The 14,989-nt window shown below is 36.9% G+C and overlaps 1 protein-coding gene across 1 annotated transcript in view; it reads left to right on the forward strand.

Annotated features, from left to right (window-relative positions):
• The window catches only part of PSME4 (proteasome activator subunit 4), a 57,779-nt gene that overhangs the window by 12,346 nt on the left and 30,444 nt on the right, over nt 1–14,989 (forward strand). Inside the window, exons 5-15 of the mRNA XM_065739465.1 lie at nt 129–278; nt 2,152–2,215; nt 6,046–6,120; nt 7,252–7,374; nt 7,853–7,945; nt 8,740–9,005; nt 10,565–10,751; nt 11,390–11,479; nt 12,838–12,902; nt 12,999–13,149; nt 14,673–14,771. Of these exons, the coding sequence (XP_065595537.1) occupies nt 129–278; nt 2,152–2,215; nt 6,046–6,120; nt 7,252–7,374; nt 7,853–7,945; nt 8,740–9,005; nt 10,565–10,751; nt 11,390–11,479; nt 12,838–12,902; nt 12,999–13,149; nt 14,673–14,771 (1,363 nt within the window). The remainder of the gene's footprint in view (nt 1–128; nt 279–2,151; nt 2,216–6,045; nt 6,121–7,251; nt 7,375–7,852; nt 7,946–8,739; nt 9,006–10,564; nt 10,752–11,389; nt 11,480–12,837; nt 12,903–12,998; nt 13,150–14,672; nt 14,772–14,989) is intronic.

Here is a 14,989-nt window from a genome sequence, read left to right on the forward strand (position 1 = left end):
ATTGCCATTGTCTTAGCGTAAAACTAAGATTTATGACAAATAGCTAAATGAATTAGAAAATACCCTAAGCTACCCCACCCAGATTTAAAGCCAATTCTTCATGTATTCCGTGGCTTCTTTGTTTTCAGATATTTTCCAGAAGATGCCACTGCAGAGATGCTAGATGAATGGCGGCCTTTAATGTGCCCGTTTGATGTTACCATGCAAAAAGCTATCACCTACTTTGAACTATTTCTGCCTACCACCCTTCCCCCTGAACTTCACCACAAGGGTTTCAAGTAAGTGTAACTGATTGTCTATTGATATGGTGTTGTATTACAAGTGGCTGTCTCTTACAGGTTGACATTTGAAGCCACTCAGGTAATAACTGTGTGTTATTTCCTTTATGTATATGTATGTTGAATTCATGTTGTAAAGGAGCTAGATATTTGTTTAAAAAAGAAAAGTGCATCAGAATGGCTATCCATATTCAGAAGTACTTGTACTGTAAATCGTCTTTAATATTAAAAATTTCCTAGGTCTCAGTTTTTGCAGTGGAGCAGCATTTGTTTACAGTGCTTTTAGAATTGTTTGTTATGTCAGAGCTTAAACTTACTGAGATCTTCTCATTCAGTTCTTCCTGTTTCTGTTTGAGCATAAAATTACTGGTGAGACAAACGTCTACAGCCTGGTCAACCAGCAGACTGAATGGTGGCATTTTACAGCATTTTTGAAATTTAAGGAAGAAATTCTTTGAGCATTCTTGTTTTGTATAAGTAATCTGGGGGCATTTTAATGCCTGTTCTGGGTTTAACTTCTCTAGAGTAAAGCACACGGTCTACAGCAAAGCAAACTAAATTGAATTAAGTGCATTTTGCCTTTCAGAGAATGGTAACACAGTTTAAATTATTAACCATAGCTCAGTTTTAAGTACCCATATGCCTCTGGTTTAGCTTCTGATGTGGGTTTTGCATAGGCTGAAGTTACAGCTGTAATGAATTTGAGAATGACCTACTGTCAGAGTGTAGAAATGTGAGACCGTCAGAAGTTTACTATAGGAAATTCTTCTGAGAATGAAAAAGAATCACTTGCATGACAAGATGCTCTCTGGATCGTGTTTAAGGTGGTCTTTGAAACAGAACCAAACAATATTGTGTGTGTAGGGACTATGTAGGTTGGTTAGGGCAGAGGTTGTATTTTCGATACAGGATTGGTGAAAACAAGAAATGGAGTGAATATGTGTAGGTTGCTCTAAAAGTAATGCCTCCTATTTATTTCCATGGAAACGAGAATAGATATAAGGATTGTGCTAATGCTGTTTGATAGAGCAAATTCTTAGCTGCAGAACACTATTTTTTCAAGATAGTCATCATCATTAGCTCTGCTTTTTTGCCAGCAGTGAGCAACAGCCTGCATCCATGCTCATAAAAATCTTCGTGGCTGTCCAGAATACGGCCTGTCTTTCATGTTGCTGTCACCACTGCTGGAACACACCACCCACCCTTCACTGTGCTGATCCACTGTTTGGTCTCCGTTAAACATTTGATGACCATCAATGAATGTCTATGGGTGCCATTTTTTTTACCTGGAGGAATCAATTCCCTACCTTTGCTTCACACACACTTCCATGTCTGATGGTATTCTGTCAGACTGCCCCTCTGCCATCTGCCCTGGAGTAACAAAATGTGGCAGAAATATTGTTGGGAAGGTTCAACCTCTACTTCCATCCTACCAACATCCACCTCTGGGCCAACATAATAAAATGTGAGGCATTACTTTCAGCGCAGCCCTTATCATCTATGAGTGAATTTAAGCAAGGGAATGGTGTGGACAATTAGCATCCTTGGCTTCAGATTAATCATAACAGGAAATAGTGACAATTGTAACCACTGATGAATAGGGAAAATCTTTAGATTTTAAACTAGAAGGGAATGAAGTGTGATTTGTTTTCATGCAGTTTAGCTGTGCCAGAGTGGCAATATACGTCAAAATAATGAAACTGAAGTAGATAAGGATCAGAGTTGGATATAGGGAGGTTGGAATAGGAAATGAAGTGATACAAGAGAGGCAGATGAGTTTCTGTGACCACCTGGCAATGTGAGAAATAAATATCTGGTAACGAAGGAGTTGCTTTCACAACATAAAAGTTATTTTGTCTATGTTCTCTCGCAGGCTTTGGTTTTATGAATTTATAGGCCTTTGGGTTTCTGTTCAAAATCTTCCCCAGTGGGAAGGGGTAAGTACTGATTATTCATCTTCACTAGAAGAGATCCATTTAAAAATGCTTACTCTATGTTATGAAGATAAACAATGATATATGCATAATGGGTATTTTTTCATTCTACTATTATGAGAAGACATAGGTGCTAATGTCATGACTGTTAGCAAGAATTGATTGGCTGAATAAAAGGAACGGTGCTTATGCTCTGTGAGCATTATTTAATTGCCATCTCAGGCAGCTTTCCTTTACCCTGGAAATGCTGATATTTTCCAAACTGCCTACTAATGTTTACAATGATGCAAAGAGCTATTGTGACTTCTATAACTTACAATTCTGTGAAATTGGATCTTTATTACTTGCGACTTTCTTCACATCTGTAATTTTGAATAGTAACGTGATATCTTTCTTCTAATGATAGCTAATGTACAATCACTCTGTGCTTTAATTTTTCTACTCTCTTTTAACAGTACACTTGTACTGCTGTCCTCAGTATAAGTGGGTCTATACCTAATGCAGAATGTCTTCCATGACTTTTAAGTTCAACTTTGCTACCTCTAAAATTGGTACCCTTATTTTGAAGTGCAAAAGAACTTAAATGTAGCTTTTGATTTGCAGCCCTTTCTTGAATTTGTGTTGCGGTCTTTTGGTCATCAGTTTTTAGTGTGCTTCCCTTCTTGTTCTTGTCTCTACTATCAAAATAACTATCAAAATAATTTTCTGTAGCTACACTGATGGCTGTGTTCTTTTTCTGTGCTACGCTGATTGAATTCTTTCCTATAATCCACATACTACCTGTGTGGCAAAGATGCACTCAAAACAGGTGCCCTAACTACTGCTGCAAGTATTACTTTCATGGTGAGGGCGCAAAAATGCTTTTCTTTTCAAAAGGAAAAGTCAGGCTTTGTATCCAGGATGACAGGCTCTATTCTAATTGCTATACTATTATTAAATGCTTCCTTCTATGTTTAGAGTCTGTGTTGATCTTCAATTATCTGCCTTCAAAGAAATCTCCCAGAGGTTACTTCCTTCCTCTACTTTGTAGTGACTGTGATAAGTTGCTGTCATTTATATTTTAGACTCAATAAAGAGCTCTGCTCTACTTGTCCAAGAATACCATTGGGCTATATCTTTCAAGTAAGATCATCTGTCCTCTATCTGTATGCCTTGTTATACACATCTCATGATCAGATATGAACCTGAGAAATGAGAAGAAAAACTTTCTCTAGACAACGCCACCAGCAGCCTAGGTGCTGTTGGTGTCAGCCGACCTATGTCTTGGCTTTACTGCAGTGAAACCTGGCAAATTACCAATGTGCCAAGTTATGTGTGAACATAAGCTCATTGACCTGGCTTCTTTCACTAATCTTCTGCCTATATATTCAGGAAAGACTTCTTAGTGTCTTTGCAGAAAGCTAATTTCCAAAATACCATTGGCTATGACCTTTGCAGCCTATTCCATTTCTGGCAGTTTTTGTGTGAGAAGGCTCCTGTACAGGTCATCCTAATTTGAGTTAGGTTTCATCACAGTTAGAGGAGGGCAGTCATTCAAATCTGGAAAATTGCCATCTGTCTGAACAAGTTTCATTTATCATTGTCTATAGGCACTTTTGTATCTTCCTGATGGTTATCCAGAAAAGTACAAGTTTGCTTGTACTTCTAGAACCATTATTTGACTTGTTTCTGTCAACTAGTCTAAGAAAAGAATCATCAGCACTTTTTCTAAAGTAAGCAGTTGTCTGTGGTATTTTTCTCTCTTCACTTGACTTCTACAGTTTGCTCAGAAGGCACAACATTTTATTTTTTTCCACAAAGCTTTTACTTCTTTACTTTTCCTTTTTCTGTCTTGTCTTTTAAGGACAGGATTGCTCTTCTCATCAGGCTTGGCTGTTGATCATTAGATGCATGTGTTCTGAGTTAATGATCCAATTTAAGCCTCTGTCTGCTGCAAGCCTTTTCTCAGCTTGCTTTGACGGGATTTGGATGTGCTCTTTGAAGGGAACCTTCAGAAAGAGTTGCCTTTGAAGTGCCTGGGAAGGGTTGTTTCTTAGTGAGTGTTTTCTTGTATCAACCAAACATAATCCACTTAAGAAATTGTAGCATTTGTCTGGGTGTTGTGGCAGTTATGACTGTCTTGAATTGAATTCATGCTTTTGAAAAGCTATTTCATCCTTCAGACTTGAACGGTGAACTGTACTTTTGTGAATATTTCTCTGAACTGGGCAGGGTTATTCAAGGCCTTTGCTTCTGACTGTACTATAGCTTCATCTTAGCGGTAGAAACATCAAGGCTTTGGGATACCTGACAAATATTTCCATACTTGGACAAGCTCATGAATGTGATGGTTGATTGTTCTTTCTCATGATCAGGATGTGAGAGTTGGACACGTGCTCTCTCTTTCTGTGGTCCTTATAACTCCCTGTTCTGAGGGCACTCCAGTTCTGCTTTGGACTTGGGGGTCACATACAGTACAGTGACTTCTACAAGCCACAGATACATATAAACAGATACTTATAAACATTCTGGCTATCAGCCACAGGCAAATACATTTTAAATGGGATGGATCCTGTAGAAGCTAAATAGTCCTTCGAGATGTGTTGGTTGAGTTTCCTTTAATGCCTGTGTATAGGCTAGCATCCCCTTTCAGCTCACCAAATAACTTCACTGTAAGGGAGCAGTGTTAGATAAATGGGCGATTGCTTGTTAAGGTACTCCACCTCAGAGTACTGTTGAATGGCAAGGCATATCACTTATAATCAAGATTATAAAGAACCTGGGTAATGCATTGGCACCAAAGTGGGTAGCCCTTCTCCTTGTTGGAGAGTAGTACACTTTTGGATACCTGTGATTTTCTTTACAAATGTACAAACCTCCGATCTTCTACAGAGCCTGTCTTTCTCATTCTTGCATGTAAGAGGACTACTAATTTATATGTTGGTAAGGTCACAGTCTTCAGACTGTTAGGATACTTTCCATTAACTGGTGCAACTGATCCTCTGTGCAAAGTCTGTGAAAGTAGAGAACATGTTTCTGTTAGAGAAGCTGATGAAAACACCAAGCTAGAGCCTGTTTTGTTTGAAAAAAACAACTTAACTGCCTAAGCTGTATTACAACGGATTTGCTGAGAAATCTGTCTTATAGTTATCACCTGCAATTTGTTTCATACTTCAGCTGGTAATATGAAGAGTCTCTAACGCCCATCTGATTCTTCTTTTTTTTAGTATGATATTGGTCTGAGCCTTACTAAAGGTGTGGTTCAAACATCTTCAGCTCTGTGGAAGTTACTTGAAAGGGAAAAGACATATTCCAAGTGAAAGCTAACGTCTTTACAAAACATATGACATACAGTGTAATCAACTGTTTTTTTGTCTGTTATTCATCCACTGTCATCTGGAGTTGCTGTAGAACAGTAAATGGTTAAGAGTCTAAAATACTGCATTCGGTCTTTCATGTTACTACATACAGCAGAGCATGAAAAGTAAAGAGTGTGACTATGCCTTCCAAAAGTACTATGAGTGTATCTCAACTGAAGAATAATACAGTAGAAAAATTTCAGGATCTAGAGATGTATATTTTGACAGACTGCATCTCCCAGAACATATCACAATCATTTATTTTTTTCTGCTTTGTAAGGGCTTAGAAGGAGTTGTCCTCCTGCGGGTTGGATTCCTACATATGCATTATGAAATACAATTTTGATGGGTCGTGGTGGATGGAGGTCTACCTTTTCAGTTGTTGTAGTACCATGGGAGGCTTTTACCTCGGGTCTGTAAAGTAGATTGAAGGGTTTTGTTCATCCTTTATGATGTATTCTCATGAACATTTTCTTCTTTTGCTGTTGTTTTCAGCATCTAGTAAATCTTTTTGCTCGCTTGGCCACTGACAACATAGGGTACATTGACTGGGATCCGTACGTACCAAAGGTAATACTTTTGTGAGATTGTTGTTTATTTTCAGTGTTAATATGTAAGAGGTGATGTGTATTCCCTATATGAGTGTAAGACTGCGTTGGTCCAGCTTTTCAAATTAGGTGTATTCATTTGAAGACCTAATTAGAGCTATCCTCTTGTAAGAAAACCTTTACAAGTTGGTACTGCTATGTGGCTATTCGTTTGTTTTTAAAATAAACTGATAAAGCTGACCTTTTTCAAGTGTGTATTTTTGTTTTTACACCACAACACTGGAAAGACTTGCTTGTTTCAGGTTTGGCTTCTCACTGCTGGTCTTTAGCATGTGTGATGTTATTCTGTTGTGTTCACATCTGTAACTGAATTTGGAGTTTGGTTTCATTCCTTGTAATTATTTGTTACAATTAAATATTAAATGTATATATATATTATATAAATGCATGAGTACTTAAATATATCAATATATAATACAAATATAGATATTAAATGTCTATAAACAGTTATAAATATTAAACATAATATTTAATTATTACATATTAATATTTAAATATACTTAATTTTTTTATGTATCTCTTGCAAACAAGGATAGCTCCATGACTTCCTACATTAGCATCTGTAGTAAATCTTACAAATCAAAGTTAATTGCTCCAGTTCATTTTTGGTGGGGGTAGTTGTGGGGAAATGAGAGTTGTGAAACAAAATGAAGTGAGATGCATGTGTTTTCCTTATTTTGCCTGAAATGTAATGGAGGTGGTTGGAAAACAATTCATTCTCTCCTATGTGTGCCACCTCTTCAGCGGTGTGAGAGAGAACGTGTATTGTCTGATATGATTTCAGGCTATGCATATTTAATTTCATTTTTCTCATGCTGCTAACTTGAAAGCTAGACTTCTGAATTTTTCAAGGAGTTTAAGTATTATGGCCTTCTTGTGAAAATGTCTTTTCTGTCCTCACCTCAGACTTGCCAGTTGAAACTATCTGTTCCTAATAGTGTAGTTACTCTGCCCAGAAAATATCTGTTCCACGCAAACAAAACTGGAGTTTTGAGCAGGAGTGTTTTGCTATGGTAGCTTTCCGTGCTGTTATTATTTCATGGCTGCCTTACAGTACACAACCTTCTCTTTTTTTTCTTTTTTTTTAATGCAGATTTTCACCAGAATTTTGAGGAGTTTAAATCTTCCGGTGGGAAGTAATCAAGTTGTAGTTTCAAGGTTCTTAACAAATGCTTATGATGTAGGACATGCAGTAATGTGGATCACAGCCATGATGGTTAGTAACTTATTCACGAATCATAACAAAAACTATTAATGCAAAGCTTTAAACAAGAAGGCAAATGAAACAGATGTTCTGTTCAGCTCACAGCAGAAGCATGTTTTATGCTAACTTTTACCTGAGGACTGTTAAAAAGCAGATTGTTTCACTGTCTGTTTGGAATGCGATTCAAAGGTTTATTTCCTAGCCGCCATCTGTGGCATTCTGGAAATGAAGAGGAAGCTACAAATACCACTGTGAATGCAGGCTTATGGCCTGCCTGCCAATTAAATTATTCATGTTTAGAGCAAACCTCGTCAGGTCAGATAAGTCTTGCTTCTTAATGCTGAGTTGGGAGTTGAGGGTTGCATATTTCATTCTGATGCTCTGAAGTATGCTTGTGGTAAATGACAGTACTCTTTTTCTTGCACTAATATGTTATCTTTTCATTTTAACTTAGCCTGTGTAATAAAATTCTATGCTATATTTTTCATAGGGTGGACCAAGTAAGCTAGTGCAGAAGCACTTGTCTGGGTTGTTCAATAGCATTGCTTCTTTTTACCATCCTTCAAACAATGGACGTTGGCTGGTGAGTTTTTTGCATGTCAGAACAATTACTTCATTATAATGTCAGCAGAATTGTCAAAACAAATGTGCTGATAGTTGCAGTGTGTGCTCTAGTAGCCAGCTTGTCTGTTGGTTGTGTAATATTTTGAGGATTTAATTTCCAGCTTGTCAATACTATGATTCAGATTATGCTTAATTCTCAAGCCAGGAGTACAGAATAACCTTTCATGTTTCTGACCTACCATTTCCAAAGTAGCAAAACCTAGTTTTGTTTAACCAAAATGAAAACAGATTTTTAATGCATATCTAGTATGACAAAGCCTGACTTTTTCATGGCATAGCTAGTTTAGTCTTCTGCTAGAATACTTAAAAATACCCTTGTCATAGCTGGAAAAAGTACAAATAAAAATGACAGAGTTGGTCTAAGCAGTGCCAAAAGAGCTGACTTGTTCTAGCATATAGCATATATATGTCTATATATATACACATAGTGTAGCGATGTTACTTGAGTGTGATTGTGCAGAGAATGCTCTCTCATGTCCTAATTAGTGGTAAGTAACCTTGGTTATTGGCTGTATACCTTGTATGAGTTGCTTATAAATATAAAGAAATTATAAGAAGTTGTTTGCAGAACAGCTTTTAGTATTTTGGGAACTGAAGTTTAGTGATAAGAGCCTAGTATTTTAGAGCTCTTCTGAATTTTCATCTGTTACAGCCATTTAGCTTCAAAATACTGATTATTTTCTGTTGGTCAGTTAGCACCTCAGGTTCTACTGCTGCTGAGTAACTGACTAGCATTTCTCACATATTTAACAGAACAAGCTGATGAAACTGCTTCAGAGGTTACCCAGCAGTGTTGTCAGAAGGCTGCATCGTGAGCGCTACAAGAAGCCGACCTGGTTAACTCCTGTGCCTGATAGTCATAAACTTACTGATCAGGATATTACAGACTTTGTAGAATGCATCATTCAGCCTGTTCTTCTGGCTATGTTTAGTAAAACTGGAAGTCTGGAGGCTGCCCAAGCCCTGCAAAACCTTGCACTGATGCGTCCTGAGTTAGTAATTCCACCCGTACTTGAGAAGTAAGTATGAACTGTGGCAGCCTCCCTGTGCTCTTTCCAGTGGATAAATACTAAAAAGCATTTACTAGATGACATGCAATCTCCTTGCTGCAGTGATTGCTTCTAGTGAAAGGAGTTGCTAAATTAAGCTTAATGAGCGCTGCTGAGCACTCAGCTGTGAGAGAAGATGTGATTTTTTTTTCTGGGTTTCTTTTTAAACATCTGGTTAATGGAATATTCCTGGGAGCTGTCCATAGTTTGTGTGATGTAGGGTAGTCCCTCAGATTCTCTGCATTTCTGTGATTGTTTTCTGAGAGATGGGGATGGGTCATCTTAAAAAGCAACTTTATAGTGTATATTTACCAGTCATGTGGTGCCACCTGGTCATCTTTGTCTTAGAGATAAATATGAATGGTGATACTGCATGTATGTGTAACACTTCTGTTTTATGTCAGGATATGTGTGTTACAGATTGTTTAAAATTAATGTCATTGCTTTTGACTTGGTAAGCAAATCACTGAAGTATGTGTCCATATAAAGCATTTGGTTTGTATGACTGCTAATGCCTTGATGCCTGAAATTCCAAAAAACTAACTCCTTCCTGTCTCCAGTGGACAGCCTGCTTTCTAGTCTCTGCCCTTGTTTCCCCATGCAGTCCTTTGTACTTTTCCAACTTGTGTTGTAAAACCAGTGGAAAAAGGAATTTGTCTTGAAAAGAGCCCTTCCTGAGTTCCATACCATACTGATTCGACTGTTTCTAAAGTCTTCATAAATCTACTGTTAGAGGAAAATGTTTCAAGCATAACATGTCTTAACAGAGACAGCAGTGAACGTCAGTGCTGGGCATGACTACTGTTTCTAATTTGAGAGCAGACTGAACGTCTATCAGTGATAATTTTGCCTTAGCTGCAATTATGAATTCATTTTGTTGGGAAGATGTAGGTCCTTTGCCCTTCATCACTCAAAGCTAAGGGTAGTGTTGTAACTCCTGTTTGAACTGTAGATTGTTGACAGCTGTAGGAAGTGTTATGCAGTTTGATGAGAAGTACCTAATGTAAAAATAAAAATAAAAAAATGCTGGTACAGATTTTAAAATAAAAAAATTAAGGATGGATTTAAATGACTCTGTTCATAGCCAGTCAAGGTGAACTTTCACACATGCAACACAAACCTTACACTTTGATGTCCACAGCTTACGTTAGCTTATGTAGATGCTGCTGGCAGTAGAACAGTAAGAGTTCTGTAGTAAGGACTGCTTTCTCACCACTTGTGTAGGGATTTGTCCTTAAAAGGCAGAACAAGAAGAACATAATAGCATTGAATCTAGGAGTCTATGAAGTTACTAATTCCCACAATGCAGCTGCTAACCTGATCCTGAAATTTTGAAACAGCTTCTAATACAGCAGCATTAAGTCCATTGGAAAAAGATGACCAAAAGTACATTCTGAACTACTGAGAAGCTTAAACTTCTTTTCTTGCAAAAGCTGTGTACCCTTTTTGTAGAAAATGACACACATGGTGCACGTTTATAGTATCATAAACAATCATTTTCCTAATATGCTTGCTCTTAAATCCTATAGAACATATCCTGCACTTGAGACATTGACAGAACCTCATCAGCTCACGGCTACTTTGAGCTGTGTAATCGGAGTAGCTCGTAGTCTGGTATCTGGTGGGAAGTGGTTTCCTGAAGGTCCAACACACATGTTACCTCTGCTGATGAGAGCTCTGCCTGGAGTGGATCCAAATGACTTCAGCAAGTGCATGGTGAGTGTATCAGTCTTACCTCTTCTTAAAATGTATTAATAAGCTCAATCTGAAAGCTTTTGTTATATTCGTATGAGTGCGAGTAAAACTCTTTATTTCCAGAAATTCTTAACCTGTTTTTGTTTGTGTTACAACTCTGCTTGCAAAGAGGTGATAGTAGAAGCTTCTAACTTAAGATATTGCCTTTGGTTTGTTGGACAATGCCAAATGAATCTTTTATCACAATCTGGAGCTAGCATTGTTCTGATTTTTTTTGTGCACCCCCCAAAAAAAAAGATCTTCCAAATTTGGTAGCAAATAGAGAAAGCCCATGTCATGAGGGCTTCATCTTCCTTAACTATTGAAACAATTTAAACATCAGCCTTTTTAACTTCAAAATCCAACAGAAAGTGTTATTTTACCAGAAAATACTTTTCTTTGCATAGTTACAACTTCACTTAGTTTTTAACTTGAAGTCTGAAATAATTGTTGATGTTTTGCACTGGAATATATCTGTATAATATATAATAGATATATAATAGAATATATCTGTAGAATTTTTTTAGTGTAATAATTTGTTTTAGCTGTCATTAATTGGGAAAGCTTTTTAATGTGCAGATTACAGCATTTATTAAAAAGCTGTTTGCAACTCTCAACAGATTACATTCCAGTTTATTGCAACATTTTCAACTTTGGTGCCTTTAGTAGATTGTTCATCTGTGTTGCAAGAAAGGGATGATCTTTCAGAGGTAAGAGCACTATGCAGTTGTAAAAATGAAACTATAACTTAGAGACTTCAGCATAATTTCTAGCAATCTAATTGTCTTCAGAAGTATGATGTGCTTGCTGCAATCTTTTCATGGAGATAAGCTACGTTAAAAAATGTCTGTGGATAACTTCAGTTTTTTGTTGATTCGCTTCTAGTCAGTGTGGTGGAGCTGGTATCTATGTTACAAGAGATACACTTACTGTTTCTTCTTCAAAAATAGTCCAGCTTAGAGCAGTTTAAAGGGCAACTAATTGGTTGTTTGGGTATATCTGGAAGGGAATTGGTCAGGAAGACATTTGTTACTAAAAATTAAAGTGTGAAAGAGGTTTCTTCTGTTTATTTTTCAGTAAGCGGATACTCTCTCGAGAGCCTTTAAGGGTTTCCCTGCTATGGGAAACTATTTCAAAATAGTTGTATCTCTTTGTATCCCTTTGAAGTGTTTTTGTAGCTAGGTTTCTCTTTTCTGATGAGGATTCTCTTGCTATCTCTTCAGATCCTTCTTAATCTCTTTTGATTAAGAGATAACATCACTAGACAGTGAGCTCCATCTCTCTTTTCTATGTTTTTAGCTTTGCTGCCTCTTCTTTGTTAGACTTTGTCTCCCCACCTGTTTTCCAGTGATTTTTTTTTTAACCACTTTATCCTTTTTTCTTCTGCACATACCAAAAAAATACAGGAGAGAATGGAAAATATTTTTTCTCTGATTTTTCGCTAGACTTCAGATTCAATTTTTGATAGAGAAGTTCAAACAAATAGCGTCTAGAAGATTCCGAATAGGACAGCACCAGTATCCACTCTTGCAGTTGTAACTGTCATGTGGAATGTTTTGTCCACTGCTTAGGAGACTCTTGATATAGCTCTGAGAGCAGATAATAGCTACAGATGAATGGTCAGAGAGCTGCTGGGAAGCTAACTTCCTTGCCCTGAGGCTGTAGCACTCCAGAGCTGACAGTAGAGTTGGTACAGTGAATGTGTAGCGCAAATACGTCAACAAAGCCAAGTCTGCTGCCACAGTTGGCACTCGCTGACATCCTGCTGGAAGGGAAGATCAGTAGTAAGGCTAAAGGTTGTATCCATAGAGACAAACCCCATTTCACCTTGAGAGGCTATCTGGCTAAATATCAAGGCCAGGTTGTTGGGTTAAGCAGCACAAAGTATATGTAGGAATTATTTCATGTAATGTACTTGAAACTGTACAAACTCTTGTTTGGTGGGAAATGTAGTCTCTATCACTTAAAACTTGAATGTACTTTTGAAGCAGCTGATAGTGGAAATACACTTGATATTATGTTTTCCTAAGAAAAGCTGACTTTGTTCTTGTGCATTGGAAAATTGTAGGTGGAAAGAGAATTGTGCTCTGCAACAGCTGAATTTGAAGATTTTGTACTACAGTTTATAGATAGGTAAGTAAACTTGAGATAGGTGTAAGCTTGATATGAAGAACTGAATACTGATTCCTTGTTCCAATTACTACAGTTGTACCTATTTCATTTCTGTAGATGTTTTGGACTTATAGAGAGCAGCACGCTGGAACAAACCAGAGAGGAGACTGAAACAGAGAAAATGACTCATCTAGAGAGTCTAGTTGAATTAGGTTTATCTTCTACTTTCAGTACAGTCTTCACTCAGTGTTCAAAAGATATATTCAAGGTATGTAAAACGTAACACCATTCTGTATGACTTTGAGGCTTAATTTCCTGTTGTGAAGTGCTAACGAATTCAGATTCTTCCTGCATTGTCCCATTGCGATCTTACACATTTTCACCAAGGGTGGGGCTATGAGAGTTTACTACTTCATGTGAATTTTTGTTTTTTTTATACACATCAATACAGAGTTCTTAGCATCAGGAGATGATCATTTTATAGCCAATGATAATTGCTAGGGCAAATTATTCTTACAGCTTTATCAATTTGTCATTTTTGACAAAGATTTTCATATTTTTGGATGTTAATGCTGACTTACCTGGGTCTCCACTTTCCTCTTTTCTCCTATCTCCCTCTTCTTCCACTGAGCAAAAGGAGTTCAGGGAGTCACGTGGCTGATAAGATCAGAAAAACAGTCTGTATTAAAATCCCTCAGGGCTGGTGTGTGGAATCCATATTGTTACATAGATGGATTCTTTCCTTGGTGTTTGGGGTAACACACTTTATTCTGTTTATATTTTGAGATGCTGTTTCTACATTTTGAATCCTTGTTTTGGACACTTAGGTATGCTTACGGTTGGAATCTTCTTGTGAATACAAATTCTTTTTTGTTTTCCTTATTGCATGTGATTATTTTAATAGTGAACAACTTACATTGTTTATAATTCAGCTTGCCTTGTAAGGTATTGGTAATAAGCTCCTTAATATATGCTAACCACTTAAAATGGTTAATATTTATTTGTTAAATAAAGGATGTCTTGGCTTTACTGCACTTATGCATATGAAGTAACAGTTTTCATATGGACAGATTGTGCCTTATTCAGGGAAGACTGCTTTACTACATAGTTTCTCAGAAGCATCCTCAAGCTTTGATCAGTCAGCTCAATGTGTCTGGCCTTCTTTTCTCTCAGGGTGAACATTTTAGATGTCTTTCCATCTGAAAGCTGGACATCCCTTCATGCCATCAATTAAATTACTGTGTTTTTAAACATGGATAGGGCCCAGGGGAAAGAATACAAATCTTCCTTTAACTGAATGGATTGTAATAATACTGGATCATGTCATCTTATTTTTTATGAATACAGCAAATATGGCAGTGGGAAAAGCAGTGAGAGGCTGCAAACTAGGAAACTATTTTGATTAACCTTTTTATCATTGCTGCTATTGTACCAACATTTGTTATAGCTCAAGGCAATAAATATGCCAGTCAGCATAGGTGCACGTAAACTGATAACATTTTTTTCATGAGCAGTTAATTCACACATAACTTTCTATCCTTTCTTATTCTCTAGTGTAATTAAATTGAGTGGTTAAGTTTTACTCATCTTCAGGCATTGAATAGAACTGATCTGCCTTCTCTGTTCTGATGTCTAATGTGAATCATGTCTGTTACCATATATTTAAAAAAAACCCACAATATTATATGTAGATGCTGCCTTCTGTGCAAGGGCAAACATTTTATCATAGTTCTCTTCTTTTTTTAAAGAGTACATGAAAAGCTAACCTCTGTCCTTTTCTATTAATTTTAGGTTGCTTTGGAGAAGGTTTTCAACTTTGCTGTTTCAAATATATTTGAGACAAGAGTTGCTGGTCGAATGGTTGCAGATATGTGTCGAGCTGCAGTAAAAGTGAGAGAGAATGCACTGATTTCACTCCATTTTCAGTTTAAAAAAAAAAATAGAAAATCAAGAAGTCCATACTACTTTCTTGCATAAAATCTTTTATATCTTAAAAGTACAGGGGCCTCTTAATATACTAAAAGGTTGTATATAGCAGTACTTTTTAAAAATAGCTTTTAAGTTAAATTTAATATTGGTTTTAATCAATGTTTTAAAATCATAGAATG

Source organism: Cyrtonyx montezumae, unplaced genomic scaffold (genome assembly GCF_038088225.1).
Source record: "Cyrtonyx montezumae isolate F1298 unplaced genomic scaffold, pur_monq_1.0 scaffold_24, whole genome shotgun sequence".
Taxonomy (NCBI): domain Eukaryota; kingdom Metazoa; phylum Chordata; class Aves; order Galliformes; family Odontophoridae; genus Cyrtonyx; species Cyrtonyx montezumae.